Below are 26,301 nucleotides of genomic sequence, written 5' to 3'. Positions count from 1 at the left end.
GCGTCGCGTTCATTTCATCTGTTCTTGAACAGCCATGGTTCAAAATTCAAGTAATTCAATAAGACTGTGCAAGTCCTCAGTCTCCTGTGTACCCCTTGCCTCCCTCTGCTGCCCCACCCCCCACAGCCATCGCCCTCAAGCTCCCTCACTATTTCTCTCTTGCGTAACCTCCGGAGCTCCCCCAGACCAGCCCGTACTGCAGTTGCTTGGTTTTTCAGTTTGATGTATTTTCTCTGGACTTTCCCCTTTGGAAGAGAGAACCCCAACCCAGGAAGGCGATTTTGAGGAGCTAAATATTCAGTGTTTAGGTGCTTTGGAGCACGTGGCTTATTGGCTTTGGAGTCCTTTTCCTCTTCCAGTCCAACTTCTTGTTTGGATCAGTCGTGGTTGTATGCTTTTCCTCCCTCTTTGTCTTTGAGTCCACTGTCTCCTGACTGGCAGCCATGGGGATCTCTCTCCATGCTTGCGTTTCAGCAGATCTAGAGACTCAATCAGCGGCTCCCTCAGAAAGTTCCCGTTGCCCCGCCATGAATCCCGTATGCCCGCCTCGCTTTTGTTTCCTTGTGCCTGGGGATTTAGCTGCCATCCCTCTGGCTGTTTCTGTGCGGGGCCTCTGCTTGGGTGGGTTAGGCCTTCCCTAATTTCGGGGGGTATAAAAATATCCCAAATGATGATAATTTTTTCGTTGTCCTCTGTAGTAGACAAAAAAAACAGTTGGTGAACCTGTATCAGCCTCCACGGCTGGTCTGGAAAAGTCCCCTGTGGGTGTCGAGCCCTATTCTATGAGCGTGTCTGTGGGCTGTGATCTCTGGGATGATCTGCCCAGCTGGCATCCATTGGCGGGGTCTGTAGGCAGAGGCGAGCACAGCCAAGTGTGGTTTGCACGGGTAGTCTCCACAGCCACGGTCCTCTGAGCGGCATGGAGCAGGGATCCTGCTGAAATGTGCCTGACGCCTCAGAGGTTGCCTTGGCCATGACCCAGGGGAGCGGCTGCTCACTGGCATCCCATGTGCCCCCGGTCGACGCCACTGTTCTCTTCTGTGGTTCGGCCTTTGGTGAGCATGGTCTGTAGCAAGGCATGGTTGAGGTCACAGCTATGGTCAGTGTGACACATGTTGACGTGGTCTGCAAAGGAGGATCTGCAGCCCCCGGATCCGAAAAGCCCACTAGGATCCTCCAGGCCTCCTCCTCCCGTTTCTCAGCTGGGACCTCTTGGAGCAGGACGTGAAGAGACTTCTAGCTGGCCACACGCCGAGTCCAGAGGGAAGAACGAGAATATGGGATTAGAGAAGCCCCGTTTCTCCCCAAAGGGCCCGTAGTCAGTGCCTCGAGCAGCATGGTCCCATAGATACAACGCCAGCCCCGCACATCCATTATGCACTCTAGTTAGTGGCCATTGAAGTCAACATGTTGTCATTTCAACACATAATCAGTGTAAAAAATTAGCAAGATACCTTACATTCTTCTTTGCATTAAGTTTCGAAGTCCACTGTATGTTTGCCCTCACAGCAGATCTTGGTTCGGACTAGCCACATGGTCAGTGTCCGTAGCCTCATGGGGCCATGGCTTTACTGGCTGGTACAGTTCTAGAAGCTAACTGAGAAAAGGTGATTCTTCCCCCTGACAGAAACCAGGTCCACCTCATGTTGCAATCCAGTGTGAATGCTCCCCAGTTGTAGAATGTTCTCCACTTGAGCCAAAGCCTCTCTGCTCCTGGGGCTGGGCTGCGTACAGCTCCTCCCTTCCCCAGACAGCCTCTCCCAGGTGTGGAACAGCAGCAGAGCACATCCTCCTGCAAGGTTTCCTCCAGGATGCCCACCCTCTGGTGTTTCCTGTGCTCCCCGGAGGTGGGGGCAAGGTCTCGCATGAACAAACATGATAGAAATGTGGGGGGTAGCATTCATGTTAACAAGAAAGAGCAGCACACCCTGGGCTGAAACTGAAGCCCAATTCCCGGAAGCATTTTTGAACTTGAGCTCATCCATAGACTCCAAAAGCCCCGAGTCCTGGTTCGGGGTTGGGGGTTGGTGGAGGGATCTGGTCCCTATGATTTGCGGAAATGTGACGGGGACGCTGGGACAGCTGCCTGGCCTAGCTCTTCACAGTGGTCCTGCCAAGAGGGGGCCATGCTTTGAACCCCCCTCCCCAGAGGAAGGACTAAAGCTCAGGGAAGTGGCCTACTCACCAGCGTCCCTCAGGGAGACAGAGCCAGGATGTTACCCTGGAGCCCCTGCTCCTGGCCAGCTCCCTTTCCCATTTCCCCACCTCTCCCAGCCCCAGGGGCCTTGGTTCATCTTAGTGTAAGGAAGAGCTGAAAAGTACCAGGCCAGGGTGGTGGAGGGGAGATGGGACATAAGCAAGTACTGGCCTCCTTTTCCTGGCAGGTGTTGGTTGGCAGGGTGGCGGGGAGCCTGTAGTCCACCTGGCCCCTGCAAGAGGAAGTGCGGCACACTCCTGGCTCGGGAGTCACTGTGTGGTATTTCTCACATTGGTGGCTCGGGCCTTGTCCAGAGCTGTCCCCAGTTCTGTTATTCATGGGTTCTACTTGTCAGTCGTGGGGTTCACAGACTGGAGCAGGCCGAGAGCAGACAAGCCAGCTGATGGTAGGCGAACTTGCATCCGGGATAAAAAGTGGAGAGGGCAGGGGCACTGGGCAGCTCAGTGGGTTAAGCCTCCGCTAAGGTCGTGATCTCAGGGTCCTGGGATGGAGCCCTACATTGGGCTCTCTGCTCAGCAGAAGCCTGCTTCCTCCTCTCTCTCTGCCTGCCTCTCTGCCTGCCTGTGAACTCTGTCTGTCAAATAAATATCTTTAAAAATAAAAGTGGTGAGGGAGATGGAAATGGTGAGTGGGGCGGGCAGGGAAGCCTGCAGAAGAGGAGCAGTTCATCAGGGACCGGAGGGCTTTGAGGGAGCCCACTGGGAAGGTTCTGGCCATGGTGGATGCATGCCAGGTGGATGCAAAGGCCCAGGGCTGGCAGATTTGAGGAAGGAGGTGGGCGAAGAAGGATAGCAGTCAGTGGGGCCGTGGTGAGCATCGCAGATGCCCTGCTTGGGGAGTGGGAGCCTTCTGGGACGTGAGCAGACACTTTGTTTAAGAGAATGGTTGTTTGTATGGAGAGCAGGTCGTGGGGACAAGAGTGGCCACTAGGAGTCTGGTGAGGACTATGGCTGTTGGGAGAGGGACGCCATGGCCGGCCCGTGGTGGGGCCCAGTTGGTTGGAGGAGTGGTTGGAGGTGAGTCGCATGCTGCGGGCTCTCCCCTGAATGACCGATGGAGTGTTTGGAGCAGATTCTGGAGAAAGGAGATGCCAGGTTTTTGCCTGGGGCTGTTGGGCAGGTGTTGGTGTCCCTGCCAAGATGGTGAAACGGTTGGGATGAGGTCCGACAGGGCTGCTCAGGCTCTCCGGCTCCTGTTGCTGTCCCCTTGTTTTGGGGTGCAAGAGTGCAGCCAGGAGATGAGCGAGTGGCTGGTGCCAGCTCTCCTGCCTGCCCTCTTGCCTCCACCTCTCTCCCACAGTGATCAACAAATACAAGCGCCGGCGATTCCAGAAAACCAAGAACCTGTTGACGGGAGAGACAGAAGCCGACCCAGAAATGATCAAGGTGAATGTGAGCGGGGCTGCGGGGCCTTGGGCAAGCGTCTGGGCCCTTCACAGCCCCGCAGCCAGCCCCCAGGGTCCCCCTTGGGCGCTGCCACGGAGCAGAGCAGCTGTGGAGGCTGGGTCAGGCTGCCTCACCGGCAGGGGCGCACTCTCTCTGGAAGCTGGGTGGGAATCCAGGCCAACTCTCAGCACAGGGCGGCTCCGGGCGAGGGCGTGGCAGCCAGCAGCCATGCAGCAGGTGCTTAGGTGCTTCCCAACAGCCCCGGGCGAGAAGGTCCTGTCACTGTTTTCATCTTCAGACAAGGAGACTTGGCCCAAGTGTCACATCCAGGATGCAGTGGGCCCCAGAGCCGGCAGCTGATAATGGGCCCCAGGTCCGACAGGGCTGCTCAGGCTCTCCGGCTCCTGGAATCCTACGTGGCAGGCGGGGGGGGGGGGGGCGCCGGGCTGTGAGGTCCGACAGGGCTGCTCAGGGCCCCAGGGTCCGACAGGGCTGCTCAGGCTCTCTGGCTCCAGGAATTCTATGTGGCAGACGGGGGGCGCCGGGCTGTGAGCCTGTGCTGGCACTGAGAGCCTTCCTTCCTCCTCAGCGAGGGGAGGGGATAGGATGGGAGGCGTGGCCCCCAAGCACAGGCGGGTGGGTCCCACATCTGTGCTGTCATGAGGCCAGGCTTCGCAGCCTGGCATGTGACCCCGTCCACATCCTTGGGCCTCAGTGTCTTGCTCTGTTAGGTGGCTGGGGGGAGGGCGTGGGGAGATGCTGTGGAGACCGGCCTGGGGATCATCTGGGGTAAGCCCTTGGCCGGCTGTCACTGTGGGGCAACCGTCACTGTGGGGGTTGCCCTTCTGCTGTTGTAATGTCACGGGAGCCCGTAGGGAGAAGCGGGAAGGTGCCTCGGAGGCCTCCCTCCCCCAACCCTGCCTCACCCCATCTTCCCTCAGAGGGCTGAGGACTACGGGCCCGTGGAGGTGATCTCCCACTGGCATCCCAACATCACCATCAACATCGTGGACGACCACACGCCGTGGGTGAAGGGCAGCGTGCCACCGCCTCTGGACCAGTGTGAGCCCCACACCCCGGGCCCCAGCCCTGACTCCCTGTGCAATCTGCCTGGGTCTCTACCACTTCCAGGCTCCCTGCCTGTTCCCCTCCTGCCCCCCTGGCACTCCTCTGTTTCTCCTCCCCGTCCTGTCCTTCCTGGTGACCTCCACACTGACTCCCGGGTGCCCAAACCCATCCTCTGGCCAGTCTCACCTGGTCCATGAGCTGTGGCTGACTTTGGAAGTCAGGACGGCGTCTCTGAGAAACCTGGATTCCTAACTTCTCTTAAAAAACCCTGATATGTGGCCATTGCAGGGCAGCTGTGGGTTGGAGCCGAGCTACAGACAGCCCCTTCAGGTGTGGCCTGTCTGGCCCTCTCTACCCTGTCCCCTCCATGGAGGTCAAGCAGCTCTTCAGCTCCCTATGGTGTAGCTGAGAGGCATCCCCTGTTCTCTGGTCTCTGTCAGAGGTCCCCAGGGACATCTGAATCTGCCACCTTTGGCCTTGGAGGCCCAAGGGATGTCTCCACCCAGTTGGGTGCCAGCGGCCTCCGGCCCTGCTGAGCGGTGCCCCTGCCCCACGTGCCCACAGATGTGAAGTTCGACGCCGTGAGTGGGGACTACTACCCCATCATCTACTTCAACGACTACTGGAACTTGCAGAAGGATTACTATCCCATCAACGAGAGCCTGGCCAGCCTGCCGCTCCGTGTCTCCTTCTGCCCACTCTCGCTCTGGCGCTGGCAGCTCTACGCCGCCCAGAGCACCAAGTCGCCCTGGAACTTCCTGGGGGACGAGCTGTATGAGCAGTCAGATGAGGAGCAGGACTCGGTGAAGGTGAGGCCGGACGGGGGCTTTCCAGCCCCTTTCTGGGCTGCACGAGGGGAAGGGGAAGTGGCCCGCCAGCAGCCTGGGGACCTCCAGCCCAACCTCCCTGCCCAGTTTCACAACCTCCCGGGCCCCCTCCCCACAGTAGGCCCCGGCTGGCTCTGGCGGTCCTGTCTCTGAGGCTTTCTGGGGACCTCCTTGTCATCCTTGTCATGGCTTTTCTATTGGCTCAGCCAGGTCTTCAGGTTTAGAGCTGCATCCCTGTCCCACCCCAGCCTGTCTCCTTGACCCTGGGCTCTGACTCCCGAGTCTTGGCTCTCTCTTGCTGCCTTGAATATCATCTGTTCCCACCTTTCTATTGGCCTGTGACTGTGATCTGGAGACTCGTCTGTGCCTCCCTGAGCTTGTTTTCGGGGCCGAGTTTCCAGTCCTCACTCTAGCTGTCTCTTCACCTGTCTCGGTCGCCCTTCCTCTCACCCTGTCACTGTCTCTCCACCTCCCCACCCACCCCCCGCCTGTCTGCACAGCACTCGCCTGGCCCTCCGTGCCCCAGGCCTCAGGGCCTCTGGGATCTATGGGAAGGAGAACGGGGCTGGCTAATGAATGTGCCACAGTGGTCAGCTCTGGGCAAGGGCACAGCCGTGCTCACAGGCCTCGCCCCCCACCCCTACCTCCAGGTTGCGCTCCTAGAGACCAACCCCTACCTGTTGGCGCTCACCATCATTGTGTCCATCGTGCACAGTGTCTTTGAGTTCCTGGCCTTCAAGAACGGTAGGGTGGGACCCTGAGGCCAATGGGAGGCCATGGGGGGCTGGGGATAGGAGGGTGGGGGTGGGGCTTGCCCTCTATGTGGGGTCTCTCAGCCCCACTCTCCAGAGGCCTGAGAAGCTGGGGAAGGTAATGGCCCTGAAACTCCCAGCCCAGAAATTCCCATCCTGCGGGTGTGGTGCCAGGGAAGGAGCTGGCCTGCTGCTCTGGCAGAGGCCGGGATAGCGCCACCAGGAAGCAGGGCCGGGGAACTCCAAGGCTGCGATCAACAAGGGAAGCCCCCGAGCTGCTCCTGCTGCCCTGCACAGCAGGCTTTTCTTTGGGGGAGGCCCCTCAAGGTTGAGTGCATGGGGCCCACCTGAGTGGGGTGGTGACAGCCCTGCCCCCAAAAGGCCCCTAGGTTGCAGAGGCCAGCAGTGCTGATGGCCAGCATTTGAGGGGGGCCTGGCCAAGTGCCAGGCATTTTTCTTAGCGCCCTTGTGGGTCAGCTTTTGGTGTCCCCATGGCCCCGGCCCCACGAGGATGCATGTCATTGCTTCTGTGCTTGCAGGTGAGGAAGTGGAGACTCAGAGAGGCTGGGTAACTTGCCCACAGTCTCACACCTCCCAAGTGACAGAGCCAGAATTGGGACCCAGGAGGGGGCTCCGACACCCACTTTCCCCCTCTAAGCCTGTGTGGGCCACTGCGTCCTTCCCTCGAGAGGCACAGGTCTCCGGGAGGCCTGTTGCCCTACAGTTTGTGCGAGCAGTAGCCCGCATGGGTGTTGGCATTATTAAGACAATGCTGCTGCGATCGAGCATTGCCTTCCAGAAGTTGTTAACATCCAACCTGGACAGTAGGCGGTGCTGCCCACTGGGAGGGAGGGAGTTGTTAGCTGGGCCTGGCCACGCCTGCTGACTTCCAGCCAGGTCTCCTGCAGTCCCACTTCCTCCTGAGAGACAAGGGCACAGAGGGTACGGTCCCTTGCCCGAGGTCACCCAGTGGGGGCCTGGGCCGCTGGCGCCTTTACACCCTGTGCTTGTTGCCTCCCTGGTCTGAGGCAGGACTCCTATCTACCAGCCTCCAACAGAACTCCCATCTCCAGATCCATTCTTCCCAGTCAGGACACTCTAAGAGTGTCCCCCTGAGGTCTCCTCAGGGCTTGATGGTCTGATGGGGGGTGGGGCAAGCCTGCTGAGTGTGTCAGAGCTCTGGAATCAGAGTGGGTGGGCGGCCTTGCACGCGTCGCAGAGCCAGCCCTGTGTGACCCTGGGCCTGGCTCCACTTCCATAAGGCAGGCATTGTGATAGGCCGGCCACCGTGGCCGCGGGAGTTGGACAGCGCTGGTACCTGCTTTGGCCCACAGGACGCCAGGGCTTAGAGAGGGATTGCCTGACCCTGTGGGTGGGGTTCCACCAGGGGCATGGGAAGGAGTTCTGGTTGGGGACCAGACGTCAGGACCTTATCTGCACCCCAGGAGTGTCTGAGGTCCTTCTGGATTTCAGAATGGTGGGCTGGAGGAGCTGGTCTTGGAAGTACACGTCCCAGAGCCTCCTGTCCAAGGGAGCATGGCACCAGGTGGACAGCCTGGTTCTGGGGTCGTGAGCACCTGGCTCATCCAGATCCTGCCAGGGCAGGCTCCGCAACCTGAGGAATGGGGCTTCCTTGTCCAGCCTCTGCTTCTGGCGTGTGGCAAGCACAGGACATGGCAGGGGCAACCGTCCCTGTCCCTGTCCTTGCAGCCACCATCCTGTCGACTGCTCTGGGTGGCGCCTTTGAGGCAAAGACTCTTCATGGAAGGGGATGGTGGTGTGCACCCCACCCCCTTGGCAGACCCAGCGCCATGTTGGGGTTCTGAGGAGGACAGGACCCAAGGGAGCTGCGGGAGGGACTCAGAGGTGCCCCAGCTCGGCTTCACCCCAACCCTTGCGCAGATATCCAGTTTTGGAACAGCCGGCAATCTCTGGAGGGCCTGTCCGTGCGCTCCGTCTTCTTCGGCGTTTTCCAGTCTTTCGTGGTCCTTCTCTATATCCTGGACAATGAGACCAACTTCGTGGTCCAGGTCAGCGTCTTCATCGGGGTCCTCATCGACCTCTGGAAGATCACCAAGGTCATGGACGTCCGGGTAAGGCCGGGCCACTGTGCTGTTGTGGGGGCTGCTGGGGGCTTGGAATGGGGGTTGTCTGCCCCAGTCAGACCCTGGAGCTGGCCCCTGGGGGTTTCCCAATGCCTGTCGCACTCCCAGGACCAAGGGGATTTTTGCACCAGGGGATTTTTTGGGTCACTCGTGGGGCAGGGGAACTGGGAACAGTGAGGAAGGGCAGGGGCTGGAGCTGGCGTGGGAGTGTGAGCCAGGGTGGCAGCTGACCACAGCCTCCCTCCCTATCTGCAGCTGGACCGGGAGCACAAAGTGGCAGGACTCTTTCCCCGCCCAACCTTCAAAGACAAGTCCACGTACATCGAGTCCTCGACCAAAGTATATGATGATGTGAGTGTCCCCCACAGTGGGCCCCTGGGAGGGTCTCCAAGCACCCACACACCTCAGACCAGGAGAGGGGCAGTGGGTGGGGTCTGAGGCATCTGCCCGCCGACTGCTGGGCCCGTCCATTCTTTATGGCCTGGGTCACACCCTCCAGGGTTCCGGGCCTGCTGTGTATACTTCCTGTCCAAGTCCAGAGTTCCCAGGGCCACCTGGAAATTCCCCTGGTCTGGCCTGCCAGACCAGGTGTGGGTGGGTGAGGGTGGGAAGCAGGGGTGCCAGCCCCGCCCTGTGCCCCACAGATGGCGTTCCGGTACCTGTCGTGGATCCTCTTCCCGCTCCTGGGCTGCTATGCGGTCTACAGCCTCCTGTACTTGGAGCACAAGGGCTGGTACTCCTGGGTGCTCAGCATGCTCTATGGCTTCCTGCTGACCTTCGGTGAGCAGCCCCCCGCCACGCTCAGCCCTCCTGCATGGGCCAGACTCAGCAGCACATGTTCCCTGGTCCACACTGGGTGACACAGGGGGCCAGCTGGGGTCCTGTCAGCCTGGCTCTGCCCTCCTCATGCTCTGGTCCCATGCAGGAGGGACTTATCCCCAGACAGGGACGACCCCGGGTGGGCAGGGGTGGCAAGTGAGGAGCCTCGGAGGGGTGCCTGGCCTAGTGGGCTGGGGAGGACTTCCATGAGGCCGTGGGAAGTGCGTTTCAGTCATTGTCCTCAGGGCCCCTTCAGAGTAGATGAGCCTACAGGAATGTTGCAGCACGTGGCAAGTGCCATGAGGGGCTGAAGTTAAGGGGGTTGGGGAGACCTCTCTGGGAGATGGTATGCACATCGAGGCCCAAAAGATGCCCGGGGGGCTGGTGAGGCAGCGGCGGTAAGATGTGCCTGGGCGCGGGAGCTGCTGGGCGGCCAGGGCAGCGCCAGAGGACAGCACAGGGACAGAGACCAGATGTGCAGTCAGAGAGGTTGGGGGTCAGGGCACTCCTTCCTCTGCTCACGGGGCTCCTGCCGTCATCACCGCAGGCTTCATCACCATGACCCCGCAGCTCTTCATCAACTATAAGCTCAAATCCGTGGCCCACCTGCCCTGGCGCATGCTTACCTACAAGGCCCTCAACACCTTCATCGATGACCTGTTTGCCTTTGTCATCAAGATGCCCGTCATGTACCGGATAGGCTGCCTGCGGGACGGTGAGGGCTGCGGGGCAAGGGGGGTGCCTGCTCTGGCCTCGGGGCTCATTCTGGGGCTGCCGGGCGGGCCCCTTCCCTTCACACAGCCCCCCTTGCCCCGCCCCCAGATGTGGTCTTCTTCATCTACCTCTACCAACGGTGGATCTACCGCGTCGACCCCACGCGGGTGAATGAGTTTGGCATGAGTGGCGAGGCCCCGACGGCAGCCGCCCCTGTGGCCGAGGCCCCGACGGCAGCAGCAGCAGCAGCAGGGGCCCTCCCACCCGCCCCCGCCCCCGCCCCCGTCACAACCGCTGCCGCCACCAGGGAGGAGGCCTCTACGCCCCTGCCCACCAAGCCTACCCCAGGGGCCAGCTCTACCAGCGAGCCCCAGGAAGCCCCTCCAAAGCCAGCAGAGGACAAGAAAAGGGATTAGCCACCCCTGGTCCTCCTCTTCCGCTCCGGCTCCTGGTGACCATCACCCCTCCCCCTGCTGCCCTGGCCCCCTTCGCCTCCCCTCCCTGTCGCCCTTTCCCTGGACAGATCGGGCCAGGGTGGCAGGAGGCCCTCCTCGGGCCGGAGCCCAGCGTGTGTTGCAGGGGCCGGGGCAGGCCAGGGCACGTTGTCTGTGGAGGCGCCGTCTGTCCGTATGTTCCTCTGTGTTTCTAGCCATCTCACCCTGCCTGCCCAGCACCATTGGGAATCATGGTGAAGCGACGTGGCGCTGCCGAGATGGGGGGGCCCGGCGGGGGAGCGGCTGGGGCCCCTATGTGGGACGCCCACGGCCATTTGTCATCTTGTCCCTTGTTCCCTGGCCATGCCCCTCCTCCCAGACCACCGCCCTTTAACACAGTCTGGATTTAATAAATTCATATGGGTGTTTAACTTAAACTCAGCAACCCCCCTTGTGCCTGCCTTCCTCTGCCACCCCCTGGGAGATAGCTTCACCCGGGCTGGGGGTGGCTCTCTTTGGGTTTGCGAGGGAGACCTGCAGGGTGCAAGACACAGCAAAGTGGGAGACAGGGACCCTCGGGGCCAGGCCCTTCTTACCCTTTTCCCCTCCCAGCAGCCTTCCGAGGGGCTTCTGTAACTGTCCCTATTTTGCAAATGGGAAGCTATGTGCTGGGGCCTTCTTGTACAACAAGGCTGTGTCTGGCTAGCCGTGGCTCAGTGTCCTGCCTGTGCCCACTGATTGTCTCCTGGCCTCACGAGTAGACACCTGCTGTCCTGATCATTTCCCATCAGAATGACTTGTTCAGTGGGCCCCACACACTGGACACATAAACCTTGCTTCTCTGGGCCTCTGAGCTCTCTGGCCAGGGTGCAATAGGGGTATCGGGGCAAATCCTTAGGCAGAGAGGTGTGCCTGGCTGTAGAGCTCTCGACCTGTTGGGGCAACCTGAGCATCCTCGGGGCTGCCTGCCCTGAGGACCTGACCAAGACAGTGCATGGCGCGTGCGTCTTCCCAACTACCTGGGTGCTGGGACTGTTCACCCACTTTATAGATGGGACTTTTATAGATCTCTGGGTGTCCCTGTGTTCCAAGGGGCAGGGACCCCACGTGTCTAGATTTACTGTTCTGGGAGGTGGCCTCATCAACACTGTTGGGAGAGGAGGCCCCGGGGCTGAGGACCACACCAGGCCCCAGCTGCCACCCCGCCCTGCAGAGCCCGGTGGGGAATCTGGGAGCTCCTGGGAGGCATTAGCACACACAGAGCCCCGAGCCCCACGTGTACACACACAGGACAGCGGGCTCCTCCTCGCCTCAGCTAGCCAGGGACCCACTCTGCTCCCTCCCCTGCTCTGCCTCATTTCATAGTTGCCAGCCAGTGCCCTGCCGGGCTTCCATCCTGCGACTCCAGGAACCAGGGAGGTTCTCAGCCCCCCTGGACTCACTGGGCTCCCCCTCCAGGCACATGCCCAAGACTTTGGCAAAGCCCCTCAGCTATAACCCACACCCTCATCCCACAGGAGCCTCACTTCTTCACTTCCCCTGAGACCACCTGGTCCAGGCTGTTCCCTCTTCTGTCCCAGTCCTGCCCCTCCCATTCGCTCAGCAGCCAGAGGGTTTTCTTTTTTTCCTTTCTTTCTTCTTTTTTTTTTTTTTTTAAGATTTTATTTATTTATTTGACAGACAGAGATCACAAGTAGGCAGAGAGGCAGGCAGAGGGAGAGAGAGAGGAGGAAGCAGGCTCCCTGCTGAGAAGAGAACCTGATGGGGGGCTCAATCCCAGGACCCTGGGATCATGACCTGAGCTGAAGGCAGAGGCTTTAACCCACTGAGCCACCCAGGCGCCCCAGAGGGTTTTCTAAAGCACAAATCTGACCCTACTGGGCCTCTGTCCAGAATCTACTGTGGTTCCCAGTACCCTTGGGAGAAGAGGCCAGACCCCTAACTAATGAGCGAGACCTTGAGGGGATGGGCCTAACCCCTACAGCCTGGTGCATCTCCCTTGTTTTAACTTGACATGATCGCTTACCTTCTGCCTCTAGACCCTGCTCTCCCCTTACCTGGGACACCCTTGGGCACATAACTTTACCTTATCCTATGTGTCCTCCACATTGTGGTTCCAGTTCCTCTTCTTCCAGGAAGCCCTCCCTGACCACCTCATCTGGGACCCCCAGCTCCCTGAGCTCTCACACCCCAGCCCTGCCCATTATGGGTCATCACTGCCTGGAGTCAGATTATTCTCTGCTGGACTGAGCCTTGTGAGGTCAGAGCCAGAGCTGTCTTGGTCATTGCTCTATCCTCTGGGAATGTTTGCTGAGCACATGTTTGTACACTCCTGACTTTCAAAAACATACACATCCAGAAGTGTGGACCTTGATGAGGCCTGCATTTACACACTGGCAGAAAAACGGACATGCAGTCACTCCACAAATTTTTCCTGAGCCCCAAGCTGGTGGGCAGTGGGGGTGTCTGCTTACACAGCAGGGACCAAGACAGCCTAGGCCTGCCCTCACAGGGCTCAAAGCCCAGCAGAAGCCCCGAGTGCTGAGGATTTCCCTCCAGTTATTCACCCAGTAAACAGTGGTGAGGCCTGATGTTTGCAAGGGGCAGGGGGGCATCAAGGGGGATCCGGGTCCTATTATAGGAGCCGCAATTGGAGCCAAACTCAGGATTGTTTGTGGTTTGCTTCATTTATCAAATGTAATGTTATTCAGTGTCTCCAACCCCTGACAGGCTGGCATTCTATCCTCTGGCCCACTACTTCTCAGTCTCCTTGTCGTTCCCTGAGCGGGTCATGCATGTTCCCACCTCAGGTCCTTTGCACTTGCTGTCCCCTGTGCCGCATACACTTCCCTGGATAGCCACATAGAGCCTTCATCATTTCAACTCCGTTCAGCGTCATCTCAGACCCTCCCTGAACATCCTCCCCCAAACAGTATCCTCCAGACCCAATCCATATATCCTGCTTTATTCTGTAATGCCGTCATCACCACCAGACTTATGTATATATTTGCTTCTCTCTTTCCATTCGTCTCACCCACCTTGAATTTCAGTTCCATGTGATGGCAGGGGCTTTTGTTTCTTGGGTTCTTTGCTGTTTCCCTGGCTTTTGGAATAGTACTCAGCACATGTAAGAACTATATGCAAGTGTCTGCTATTTTTAGTATCTTAGTTAATCCTCACAACCATCTTATGACAAGACCCATTTTACAGATGGGGAAACCAAGGCTCAGAGAGATGAAGTCAGTTGCCTGAGGTCACATGGCTGGTAAGTGGAAGACCTACGTTTCCTGATTCTGGACCCTCACATCGTCACCTCTCTTGCAGTGTTCTTGTCCAATGCAAGACTACAGCCTGCAGGCTGAATCCAGCTTTTTCTAATATTTGTGTGATTTTTACATGTTTAAGTGGTTGGGGGAAATAAAAAAACCTCAAAATTATTTCCTTTGACATAAAAATTTTGATACAAAGTCAGATTTTAGTGTCCATAAAATGTCCTATTGGAATGTAGTCACACTCATTGTTTCTGTGCTGTCTTTGGCCACTTTTTGTGGAAAAAGTTTGCTCGATAATTTGCTGTACGGCAGTAGTTCTCCAGTGTGGGTGTGAGCTTTCTGCATCCCCTGAAGGGCTGAGGGCCACACTTTGAGACTGCAGCTGTACACGGTTCTGCTTCTCACAAGCAGACAGCCAGCCTGGCTTGGTGACTGCCCTGACCTGGTGCCCAGTGCAGGCCCTGGCACACGACAGGTGCTCAATAGGAACGCATGAGGCCGTGTGGTCATGCGTGGAGAGAGGACATTTTTAGGGAAACAGACACAAGATGTCAAACCTTGGCTCTCTGTGGTCTGAGGGTGCTGGGCATCCAAGTTGGTTATTGGACACCTACTGTGTTCCATGGACTGTCCTAGGCGCTAGGGTTAGAGCAAGGCAGACAAAACCTAAAACTAGCATTCTAGCCATAAACGTTTAAGTATCTTCATCCCCAATTTACAGTTGAAGAAACTGAGGCATAGAGAGACTGGTTTTCCTAAAGATCATTATTACCGGCTGGAGCCCTGGCCCTCCTGATCCCAAAGCTTCCCTTACAGCCCGGGAAACAGCAGACCCCTGGCGGGCGGGCCTCAGTTTCCCGACTTGTTCTATGGGTACGACGTGAGTGGCCCCAAGCAACCTCAGTTGTCTCCGCCAAAGCAATGGGCAGCGGCACGGGTCCAACCCCTCCCGTGCGCCCACTGGCAGACCTGGCGGGCGGGCCTCAGTTTCCCGACTTGTTCTATGGGTACGACGTGAGTGGCCCCAAGCAACCTCAGTTGTCTCCGCCAAAGCAATGGGCAGCGGCACGGGTCCAACCCCTCCCGTGCGCCCAGCCTCCCCTTCCCGGCCGGCCCCGCCCCCGGCCACGTGACGCGTGGGGGTTTTCCCGTTCCCCCTAGCGTGACGTCACGATGGGGTGCGGGCCAATGGGCGCACAGGCCGGCGGCGCCGGGGAATTCCGCCGCCCCGCCCCCGCCCGCCGCCCGCCCGGCCCGGCCCGGCGCCCCCCGCAGCCCTGGGCGCCGCGCGTCCAGCCCGGCCTGCGGCCCAGCCCCTGCGCCGCTCGTTCGACCCGCGATCGTCCTCCGGACCGTGCCCCCTTCGCCGCCCGGCCTGCCCGCGTGTGTGTTTTGATCTGGGCCGGCCTCCGGGCCGTCCGTCCCCACTGGTCGGGCCATGCCGAGTCGCCGCGTCGCCAGACCGTCCGCTGCGCCGGAGCTGGGAGCCTTGGGTAAGCGGGACCCGGGTTCGGGAGAGAAGTCTGGGGCGGGACTGGAAATGCGGGGGTTCTGGGGGCCCGGAGTAGTCTGGGGGTTCCTACAGGAGTCTAGGGGCTTTGGGGGACGAGGTTGAGGGTTCCAGGGACACAGTATCAGAGGGAAGGAAAGGGGCAGAGGATAGTGACGGGGTCCAGCCCGAGGTAAGAGGGAGGCGTCCCACTACAGAGTGAGAAGGGGGCGGGGCCTGACCCTGAGGCAAAGGAGGGGGCGGGTCCGACTCCGCGAGATGGGGGCGGGGACTAGCTCAGAGAAGGCGGGGCGGGAGCCGCTCCTGAGGAGTGGGGGCGTGGCCAGCCTCGGAGAAGGGGCAGACGAGAGAGGGGCCAGACTCAGAGTGGGCGAGACTGCGGGCATTGGCTCACCGAAGGGGGCGGGGAGTGACTATGAAAGCGAGAAGGGGGAGGAGCCTAACTCAAAGAAGGAAGCGAGGTTTTACTCAGGGTAAGGGGGAGGGGCCTAACTCTGGCAGGGAAAAGAGGGAGGGCTTGTTCCGAAAAAAGAAGGGCGGGGCCTGACTCGGAGAAGAAATGGGGAGTGGGGCTCGCTTCAGGAGAGGAGGGGCAGGGTCTGAGAGGGAGAAAGGGAAGGGGTGACACTGAAAAAGTGAAGGGGTGGGGTTGACCCTGAGAAAAAGGACGGGGCGGGGGCTTTCGTAACTGAGGTTGAGAAGGGCCCCTCCAGACCCGACCTTAAGGAAGAGAAGGAGCCGGCGGCCTGAGTGAGATGCAGGCTGGGGAGAATGACAGAAACTACGGATCCGGTCCATAAGTTAGAGAAGGAAGCAAGGCCAGATTCTGCGGGCGTTAAGGGTGAGGGGGTGGGGGGGTGCCTTATCCGAGGGGGCGGGGCCAGGAGAGGAACGGGGTGGGGCCTAGGAGACTCTTGGGTCCTCCCGCTGCATCTCCATCGCCTCCTGAGACTTGCCTCCCTCCCTGCTGCAGGGTCCGCGGACCTCTCCTCGCTCTCGCTCGCCGTTTCCAGGACCACGGGTGAGCAGCCCACCACAGTTCCGGCCCACCCGCGCGCTCAGGACGGGGGAGGGGGGAATCCTGTGGAGGCGGCTTTGGGCACACCTCTGTCTGGGGTTTCATCCAGGGCCACCTCAGCTTTCCTCCGACCACCTGTGTTTGTCCCTGCGGGTTGAGATGGGGGCCCCAGGTCCCCCTACTTCCCGGGTGGTTAGGAGCTGGACAGGTAAAGCTAACCACCTATTCGCCCTGTAAGAGGAGTCCTCTTTATAGACTCGCCATGGTAGTGCAGAGGATTAAAAATGACCTGCCAATGCTGCCACCTCCTCGCTCTGTGAATGCCTGCAAATCACTTCTCTCCGGGCCTCAGTTTTCCTCATCTGTACAGTGGACATAATATCAGTGCCTCCCTTTGTCGGGGTATTGAGAGGATTCAATGAGCTGATACAGGCAGACTTTCAAAGCAGTGTCTGGCACACAGTAAAGTCTCAATAAGCATTAACTGTCACAGCTGTTATGATGATGATGATTACTATTACTATTATCAGACTGCCTATAACAGTGGTTCTTAAACCTTTGTGTGCACTGGAGTCACCCAGGGAGCTTGTTAAAACAGATTGTTGGGTCCTACCTCTAGAGTTTCTGATTCAGTAGGTCTAGGATCAGCCCCGAGAGTTTGCATTTCTGGCAAGTTCCCCAAAGATGCTCAGAACCACTACTTGGGAAGGTCCCTCAGCCAGTGTCGTCCAAAATTCGGTGCTGCCCAAGAAAATGCAAAATCATGGCCAAATGACAACATCCTCTCTCTTGTAAATCTGCTGGGATTAGGAGGGCAGGAACTGAGTCCTGTTACCATGAAGACACAGCCCCTAGTGGGCTGGGCTGGGCCTTGGTCTGGAGGTAGTATCCTGGGATGGACCCTAGCAGCTGGCCTGGCCATGGAGGAGGCTCTGCTGGTTCTCTAACAGGTCTGAGAGTGTGGACAATGGGGAAAGGTGGGGCATGGTGCTGGGGACAGGTAATGCCCACGCACTGGTTCTGGGCAGGAACAAGGCTGAGGTTTTTTCTGGCCCAAGATCTCTGGTTTCAACTGAGAGTCATTTGTAATGTCATCTCTTCAATAAATATTTATTGAACGCCTGTTCTGTACCTCGTCCTGTGCTGGGCAGCACTGGGGACTCGGCAGTGCCTGAAACAGTCTAACTCCACCCTCATGGGTTCCTTACCTGGATGAGGAGGCCAGGCACTTAGGCAATAATTAAATGTGGGATTACCAAATGTGACAAAGGCGCCAAAGAAGTCTTGAGGTCAGTGAAATCTAACAGCAGGGTAAGGATGAGAAAGCTAAATGCTGGGACCGAGTGGGAGGGAAACATCTCCCTCATTCTGATAGGCTAGACACGTAGGGTACCCTGGATATACGGTGGGGACAGATAAGAGTCCCGTAACATAAAGTCATGCCAAATCCTAACCAGTGCCAATGAAATGATAAAACAAAGGTATGTAACTGTGAATGACTGGAGCTATCTTGGGGACCGGGGGCCGTCTTGGATTAAGTGGTCAGGGAAGACTTATTTAGTAGGTAACTTTTGAGCAGGGACCTGAAGGAGGAGGGAGAATGCCTTGCAAACAACTGGAGGAAGAACATTCTGGCAGAGAGCAGGTTGTGCTAAGGCCCTGAGGCAGGAAAGACATGGCTGGTGCTCTGCCTGCTTGCAGCCCATCCTGGCTGTCCCTGGATGGTGGCACATCTGTGTGGGAGGTCAGGGTGGGATGGAGTGTTATTTGAGTTGAACCCTAAATAAGGAGAAGTTTCCAATGTTTGCTGGATGAAAGAGGATTTTTCCCCCCAAAGATTTATTTATTTGTTTGAGAGAGAGAGAGAGTAAAAGCAGAGGGAGAGGGAGAGAGAATCCTCTGGCAGACTGTTTGCTGAGCAGTGAGCCTGACACAGGCTGGATGGATCCCAGGTCCCCCCGGGATCATGACCTGAGCAGAAATCAAGAGTCAGCTGCTCAACCGACTGAGCCACCCAGGTGCCCCCAGAAGGGGATTTTTAGATAATAATGCTCTTAACTAAGTTTTATGGAGGGGCTAGGGCAGTCAGACATGGTGCTAAGCAGTTTACCTGTGGGATTCGGAATCCTCATGTTCACACCTTGAGATGGGAGCTCAGACCTCGTTTGAGAAAGACTCAGAGAGGTTGAGAGGCTTGCCCGAGGCTATATAGTGAGTGTGTGACAGGTAGGATTCCAACCAGCATCTGTGTGACTCTATACTCCATGCTCTGAAAGCAGGTCTGCTACGCTCTTCATTTTAGAGATGGGAACCTGAGGTCTAGAGAGGGAGGGCGGGTTGGTCACCCAAGTCCATAAAAGAATGTCCCCCAACACTTGATCTGCTGGCAGCCAGCATTTATGCAGGGCCTACTATTCTAAGCAGTTCCATGTGCTTCCCACATATTAGCTCATTTAATTTTCACAGCAGCCCAATGAGGCATTATCACTGTGTCCATTTTACAGGTGGAGAAACCAAGGCAAAAAAGAGTTAAGTGGAGGGACGCAGGGCTCTCCAGTTAGGAAGTTGCACAGCCAGGATTTGAACTGAGGTAGTCCAAACCTCAGGCCACTGCTGCCTGGGCCTTGGTTTCCCCCTGCAACCTGGGCAAAGTCTAACTCCGGGCCCACACGTCATCCAGGACGGACGCCTAAGAGTTTTTCCCAAGTTTAGTGACCGGAGGTTGGCCCTGCCAGGGATTTACAGCCTGTCCCTTCTTCTGTCCCAGCCTCAGTGTCCCCAGCTACCCAGTGGGGGTATCTTCCCTACCCTGCTGACTTCACAGATCACAGGAGATAAGGGGAGCAGGAAAACTGCTTTCAGAGGAGCAAAGGTCTGGCTACCAGGAGCCACTCCCCAAGAGTGGAGGAAGAGGACAGGTCTGGGAGCAGGGCAGGCTGGCGTTGATCTGTCTGTGGCCAGTGGCTGGGGCAGGTGACCCTGAGAGGGGCTCTGGCCCCGGCCTGCCCCATCTCGCTGTGTGAACCCAGGCCGGCCTGCTCCCTCTGGCCTTCCCATTGCCCTGTCTGTAGAATGACGGGAGGTTTGTTTCGGTTTCTCCATGGCCCCTTTCAAGACTGAGCTTTCCCAAGGAGGTGATGAGGGGCTTTCCCAGCCTTTAGAATCTTAGCTGTTTAATTTTTTTTCCTGGTCATAAGATCCTTGGCTTCCCTGGGTCCTCAAGGATGCCTTGAATTCCTGGCCTCAATGTTTTTTTAAGAAGGTGCTCGAGGGTCCCCTGACCCTGGGGCTCCAATATTGCGAGCTGAAGGGAGGGTAGCCCAAGAGGGTGCAATTGGGGTTGGGGTTTGGCACCCCAGCGAGCCAGAGCCCAGTTTCCCAGGACGGAGGAAGAGAGAAAGGGGGAGGGCTCCAGGCCTCCAGGGGATGGGGTTGGGGAATCTGACTTAAAAGATGAGTCTTAACCACTTTCTGGACCTCACCTTTCTCTTTCTCTTTCTCTTCCTTCCACAGATGAACTGGGTAAGTATCACAGGGCAGGTCTGGGGAAAGGGGTGGGGGTTGGCGAGATGTCCTAGTGCTCACAGGGCGGGATCTGGGCCTTCTTTGCTGTTGGGGAGAACTGTTGGGGACTTTAATGTTTCTGTTCCCAAACTTCCCGCAGTCCTTGATCTTAGAAAAACCTCCCCACATCAGCTGCCCTTAGTGTTACCATTACCTTGAGCACTGGGTCGTTTTCTCATTGAACTCTGTGGAGCACGCCCCGTGTGCTAGGCACCACATTCAGCCGCGAGCCAAATGAGGTCCCTCCTGTGAGCTGACCCTCTGGTGGGGGCAATAGTAGGAAAGGGAGTAAATGAGTAAGATCATGTCAGATCGGGCTGAGGCTATGAAGGAGATAACAGGAAGAGGAGCCGATGGCCTGGGAAGACACACTAGGTAGGCCTTTCAGAAGAGGTGACATTTGAGCTGAGACCTGAAGGACGAGGGGCCAGAGTGGGTTGAATGGGGGGAAGGACAGAATAGGCAGATGGAGAGTAGGCACAGCACCCCCAAAGAGGGCCAGGCCTTGCTGGGAGCAAGCAACAGAAAAGAGACTGGAGCAGGGCGAGAGGTGGGTAGGGGGTTTGTTGGCAGGAAGCCGAAGGCCCAGGACAGGAGGGGGCCAGTCCACACAAGACTCTGTGGCAGGGGGTCAGGGGTGTGGGTTTTGTTTTGTTTTGTTTTCCTGAGATGAATCGAGTTTGGGGAAGGTGTTACATGGAGAGGTTGTTGACTTTGAGTCTTAAGGGAGATGGGAGCCATGGGAGTGTCTGAGCGGAGTGGGAACAGGGTCTGACCTAAGCTATGTCTGGCTGTGTGTGGGGGACTTGGAGGAGGCCAGAGGGGGAACAGGAGCAGTGGTTCAGAGGGGAGATGGTAAGTGTGGACCAGAATGGAGCGGGGGTGTGGGGAGCAGCGGTGGGAGTGTAAACATGTATTTGAGGTAAGAGGCAGAAGAGGTTCAAGGATGGGGACAGATGTGGGATCAGGAGCAGCTATGCGGGCTTCCAGCTTGGGTACTTGGTGGACGGGTGTGCTGCTTTCTGAGGGGGGAACTGCTTGGGGGGTTGTTATTATCCCCGGGGCGTGGGAGAAGCCGGGACAGGGACGCCTGTCACCTGGCACTAACTTTATCCAGGCGAGAGGGGAAGGAGACATGATTTCAGGCACTGTTAGGGAGGGGAGTGGACATGAGGGTAAAGGAGAACCCAGGCCGCCGCGTTTCGGGCTTCGAGAACTGGGGAACTGTTCGCAAGCAGGGTGGGGGCTTTTTGGGGGTTGGGAGCCAAGCCCCCCACCCCCACCCGCCGCCCACACTCAGCCCACAAGGAAGATGTCTCGAAGAAATGAGTGGATGGGGAAAGGTGGGGCGGCACAGGTCTTGGGGATGTCATCAGGCCTTTCCTTCTATCATCAGCGTCACCCCCAGTTTTTGCTTATCCCGCAGAGATCATCGACGAGTACATCAAGGAGAACGGCTTCGGCCTGGAGGGGGCGCCGCCGGGCCCGGGCGAGGGGCTGCCGCGCCTCGTGCCTCGCGGGGTGGCCTCCCTGAGCACCGTCACCCTGGGCCCCGCGGCGCCCCCGCCCCCGGCCACGCCACCGGCCTGGAGCTGCCCCCTGGGGCGGCTCGTGCCCCCGGCGCCGGGCCCCGGGCCGCGACCGCACCTGGTCATCACCGAGCAGCCCAAGCAGCGCGGCATGCGCTTCCGCTACGAGTGCGAGGGCCGCTCGGCCGGCAGCATCCTCGGGGAGAGCAGCACCGAGGCCAGCAAGACGCTGCCCGCCATCGAGGTGAGGCCCGGGGCTGGGTCTCGCGTCTCCCCGCTCCCCCCGCCCCGCCCCTCCGCCACCACCCCCAGCGCGCGGAGATTCGCATGCCTGCATTGCTCGCGTATTTCACGGTGGTTATCATTATTGCCGTTGCTATTGTTGTAGCGCTTCATACTCTCACTCGCCTCCGGTTCCAAAGGACATTCCAAGAAAGGCGTCCTTCCGGGCATTGCCAGTATTGATCAAAATTAGCATTGCCCTGAAAGGCAGGGTAGCTAGTCTCCTGGCCCACAAGGGAGGCCAGAGTAATTGGAGTGGCCGGGTTTGAATCCCTGTTCTGCCATTTACCAGCAGGGCGGCCTTGGAGTGGTTATTTGGTCCCTCTGTGCCTCAGTTTCCTTCTCTACAAAATGGGATAATAATAATAATAATAATAATAAAATAACAACAACAACTAACCACTGGGGGTTGTCAGGAGGCGTGAATGAGTTAAACGTGCCAAGGGCCTCCAGCATGGTATGTGCTCAGGAGAGATGAGCTGGGGTTAGTATTATTGCCATCGTGATTTATAAGTCTGGCCATTCTGCTTTTAGGAAATTGGCGATGTGGATAAGCCAGCCTTTGGGCAAAAAGAGGGGTGTGCAAGAGTTCCCCCGCAGCCTTTTATGTAAAGAGTTGGAAACTGTAGAGTTAATCAGCAGCTGGTGGGGTAACCTGTGCACATCTATGCACACAGTGGAATCCTGTGCAACCACAAAAACTATCTGTGTGTATGCCGATAAATAGAAATGCATTCGGTGCACACAGAGAGATTTTTAAATGAAGCTGTCGCCCAGGTACTGATGTGGAACCATCTCCAAGATATATTAATAAACAAACAAACAAACAAAAATCGAGGCACAGACCCCTTAGTAGGGGATTATACTACCTTTGGTGTTAAAATGGGGGAAAAATAAGATTCTGTATTTGCATTTGCTGGTATGTTCCTCCAGAAACTCTGGAAGGCGAAAAAAAAAGTCATGACTTTTGGGGGTTGGGGTAATGCTGAATGGATAAGGTGCAGGTAAGGTTTTTCACTACACGCATCTTTATTTTGCTTTATAGTTTTGAATCATATGGCTCGAAACTTACCAAGATGTCAATTAATTTAATTCATATGTATTAACAGAATTTAAATTAAACTGAACAAAAGTCTACCACTTCTGTCCCCAGGCCTCAGGTTCCCCACGCCAACCCCGCAGAGGTGACCTTTTCTTCTTCTCTTTTTTTTTAAGATTTTTTTTTAAAAGATTTTATTTATTTATTTGACAGAGAGAGCCATCACAAGTAGGCAGAGAGGCAGACAGAGAGAGAGGAGGAAGCAGGCTCCCTGCTGAGCAGAGAGCCCCATGTGGGGCTCGATCCCAGGATCCTGAGATTATGACCTGAGCTGAAGGCAGAGGCTTTAGCCCACTGAGCCACCCAGGCACCCCTTAAGATTTTATTTCTTGGACAGACAGAAGGAGCACAAGCAGAGGGAGGGGAAGAGGGAGAAGCAGGCTCCCAGCTGAGCATGGAGCCCAATGTGGGACTTGATCCCAGGACCCCAGGATCGTGACCTGAACCAAAGGGAGGTATTTAACCGACTGAGCCACCCATGTGCCCCGGTGACCCTTAAAAAAAAAAAAAAAGATTTATTTATTTATTTGAGAGAGAGAAAGAGCACACACATATAGATACCTGCTGGGGGTGGGGGGAAGAGCAGAGGGAGAGGGAGAGAAACTCAAGCAGACTCCACACTGAGCATTAGCCCAAAGTGGAACTTGATCCCACAACCCTGAGATCATGGCATGAGCTGAAACCAAGTGTCAGACACCCAGCCAGCTACATCCCACCCCCAGGCATAAGAGGTGACCATTCTTATCAGTATCTCATACATCCTTCTGGGAGTTATTTATGGTTCTGTAGGGACATGTGTACATACGTATGTACAGTCCCCCCTTTATACATGGAGAGGAGTATAATCTACTTACTATTTTGCACAGTGGATTTTTTTTTGCTTAAGAATGTATCTTGAGGGGCGCCTGGGTGGCTCAGTGGGTTAAGCTGCTGCCTTCTGCTCAGGTCATGATCTCGGGGTCCTGGGATCGAGTCCTGCATCAGGCTCTCTGCTCAGCGGGGAGCCTGCTTCTCTCTCTCTCTCTCTCTCTCTGCCTGCCTCTCCATCTACTTGTGATCTCTCCCTGTCAAATAAATAAATAAAATCTTTAAAAAAAAAAAAAAAAAGAATGTATCTTGAAGGGTGCCTGGGAGGTTCAGTGGGTTAAGCTGCTGCCTTTGGCTCAGGTCATGATCTCGGGGTCCTGGGATCGAGTCCTGCATCGGGCTCTCTGCTCAGCAGGGAGCCTGCTTCCCTCTCTGCCTGCCTCTCTGCCTACTTGTGCTCTCTCTCTCTCTGTGTCAAATAAATAAATAAATCTTAAAAAAAAAAAAAAGAATGTATCTTGAAGGGGCTCCTGGCTGACTCAGTCTGGAGGGCACACAACTCCAGATCTCAGAGTTGTGAGTTCAAGCCCCACACTGGGTGTAGAGATTACTTTATATTTTTTTAAAAATATTTTATTTATTTATTTGACAGAGATCAAAAGTAGGCGGAGAGGCAGGCAGAGAGAGGAAGGGAAGCAGGCTCCCCACTGAGCAGAGAGCCTGATTCGGGGCTTGATCCCAGGACCCTGAAATCATGACCTGAGCCAAAGGCAGAGGCTTTAACCCACTGAGCCACCCAGGCACCCCTAGAGATTACTTAAAAAAAAAAAAAAAAATCTGGGATGCCTGGATAGCTCAGTCGGTTAAGCGTCTGCCTTCAGCCCAGGTCATGGCTAGGATGCAAGGTCCCACATTGAGCTCCTTGCTCAGCGGGAAACCTGCTTCTTCCTCTGCCTCCCGCTTCCACTGCTTGTGTGCTCTCTCTCTCTCTGACAAATAAATAAATAAAATCTTCTAAAAATAATAAATAAGTAAATAATAAAAAAAAATCTAAAAAAACCCAAAAAATGTGTCTTGGAGCACAGCTAACCTCAGCGGGTCTAAAGCTGTCCCCTTCTCTTTCCTTGAGCCTCGTTGCGCGGGTGGGTGTGAGCCCGCTGGGCAGCACTTAGGTTGCTTCCCATTGCCTATTTTGAGCAAACCTGTAGAGAACTACTCGGCTCATCTATTATTTCCCTCGTGTCACGCAAATAACTTCTGGAAGCGGAACTGCTGGTCAAAGGTAATTTGAGAGATATTGCCAAATTGCCCTCTGTGAGCAGTTCGTACCCACGACTGTTTCTCCTAGCTGGTGTCTGAGACGCCTGGTTCCTTGCGCCTCCCCGATATGGAGCCTTCGTGTGCTTCTGGATCTTTGCCCAAGTGTTCATTGAGTCTGAATTGTGTACTAATCATTCCACAGCCCCGGCTTCCGGCCCAAGCTAATCCGTTGCCATCAGCTCCCAGTGTCCTCTGAGTTACCCCCACCAGGTGGCCAGAGGGGCCCTGCTGAGTTATACATCTGCTCTTCTCCCCTGCTCAGAATCCTCTCTTGGCTCCCTAGTGCCCTCAGGTGGAAGCCCAAGCTCCTCCCTGTGCCTCTGAAGCTCTCACTCTCTGATCCTGCTGCCAGTTCGTACCCAGCCCCTCCTCACTGGCCACCCTCTAGCCACTGGGCCTTTGCCCATGCTTTTCCTCCTGGCTGCCGTGCTCTCCTCCTGAAGCCTGGTCACCTCATACTCACCTGTGAGGCCTCAGCCCACCTCCAGGAAGCCTTCCCTGACCACCCTCCCAGGTCCAAACTCTTTCATATAAGGTCTCCTGCTTCCCTCCTTCTCTCCCTTGATGGGCTTTGTCCTCATAGGTTTATTTGGGTGTTGAAAGAGCAGCCCCGTCCTTCCTCCACCCTCTAGGAAACAGTCAACATAGTGGTTACAAATACAGATTTCAGAGTCAGAAAGATGTGGCTTTTAGTCATACCAGTTGTACGAATTGAGGCTAGTTCAGTGCTTCTGCTGGCCTCAGTTTCATCATCTGTAAAATGGGGTTGGAGTTCCTGCTCCCACAGGATGCTACGAGGAAACCAGGAAGGTGGACCAGCACTGGAAGGGAGGCTCCCTCTTTACTCAACGAGGTAGTTATTATTTGATTTGGCTCCAGACATTGTGGCCAAAAGCAGCATGCAGAGCAGAATGTTCTGGTTAAAAGAATGGTTTACTTTGAATGGTTTACTGGATTCTCAGGACTAGGGCAAGCGTGATGCCTCGAGGAGCATTTTCAGGCCCTTATTTAAGGTCTTTAAGGATTTTATTTTTCCAATTGACAGGGGATTTTTTAAAAAGTTTTTATTTATTTATTAGAAAGAGCGCACAAGTAGATAGAGAGGCAGGCAGAGAGAGAGGAGGAAGTAGGCTCTCCTCTGAGCAGAGAGCCTGATGCAGGGTGCCCTGAGCGGAAGGTAGATGTTCAATTGACTGAGCCACCCAGGCGCCCCTGACAGGGGATTTTTTTTTTCCAACTATCTTTTTCTTTGGAAAAATTTAAAACCTACAAGCAATGGACAAGAATAGTACAGCAAACAAGCCTGTTGGCTTATTTGCTTCATGTCTTTCTCTCCCTTTGTACAGACATTTATAGAGGAAGATTTGAAAGTCTTGGAAAGAGGATGATACTTCGCCCAGAATATTTCAGTTTGTGTCCCTCAAGAACAAGAATGTTTTCTTACAGTGTAGGAGCTGTATAATCCTAAATGCCATCACCATTCTCTAGAAGCTTAATTCTCCAAGGATATTATCTGTTATGAAATCCATATTCTAATCCCCCAATATTCTTTTTCTTTCTTCCTTTCTTTTTTCCTTT

At 56.2% G+C, this 26,301-nt stretch overlaps 2 protein-coding genes across 3 annotated transcripts in view; both read left to right on the top strand.

Annotated features, from left to right (window-relative positions):
- Positions 1-10,759, top strand: part of CLPTM1 (CLPTM1 regulator of GABA type A receptor forward trafficking) — a 29,063-nt gene extending 18,304 nt beyond the window's left edge. Inside the window, exons 6-14 of the mRNA XM_082710692.1 lie at positions 3,518-3,603; positions 4,545-4,665; positions 5,236-5,480; positions 6,149-6,242; positions 8,153-8,343; positions 8,611-8,706; positions 9,000-9,135; positions 9,722-9,889; positions 9,997-10,759. Of these exons, the coding sequence (XP_082566818.1) occupies positions 3,518-3,603; positions 4,545-4,665; positions 5,236-5,480; positions 6,149-6,242; positions 8,153-8,343; positions 8,611-8,706; positions 9,000-9,135; positions 9,722-9,889; positions 9,997-10,304 (1,445 nt within the window). The 3' untranslated portion in view covers positions 10,305-10,759. The remainder of the gene's footprint in view (positions 1-3,517; positions 3,604-4,544; positions 4,666-5,235; positions 5,481-6,148; positions 6,243-8,152; positions 8,344-8,610; positions 8,707-8,999; positions 9,136-9,721; positions 9,890-9,996) is intronic.
- Positions 10,760-14,895: 4,136 nt separating this feature from the next.
- The window catches only part of RELB (RELB proto-oncogene, NF-kB subunit), a 30,022-nt gene continuing 18,616 nt past the window's right edge, over positions 14,896-26,301 (top strand). Inside the window, exons 1-3 of one of the 2 annotated variants that reach the window (XM_082710695.1) lie at positions 14,896-15,087; positions 16,078-16,125; positions 21,113-21,459. In XM_082710695.1, the coding sequence (XP_082566821.1) occupies positions 15,033-15,087; positions 16,078-16,125; positions 21,113-21,459 (450 nt within the window). In that variant the 5' untranslated portion in view covers positions 14,896-15,032. Of the gene's footprint in view, positions 15,088-15,779; positions 15,946-16,077; positions 16,126-21,112; positions 21,460-26,301 lie in introns of those variants that run through there. The other variant, XM_082710694.1, reaches the window with a different exon arrangement.

The sequence above is a fragment of the Mustela nivalis genome (assembly GCF_964662115.1).
Source record: "Mustela nivalis genome assembly, chromosome: 18".
In the NCBI taxonomy this organism is placed as follows: Eukaryota; Metazoa; Chordata; class Mammalia; order Carnivora; family Mustelidae; genus Mustela; species Mustela nivalis.
The sequence above is the reverse complement of the archived record's forward strand: the minus strand, read 5'-3'. Positions and strand labels throughout refer to the sequence as shown.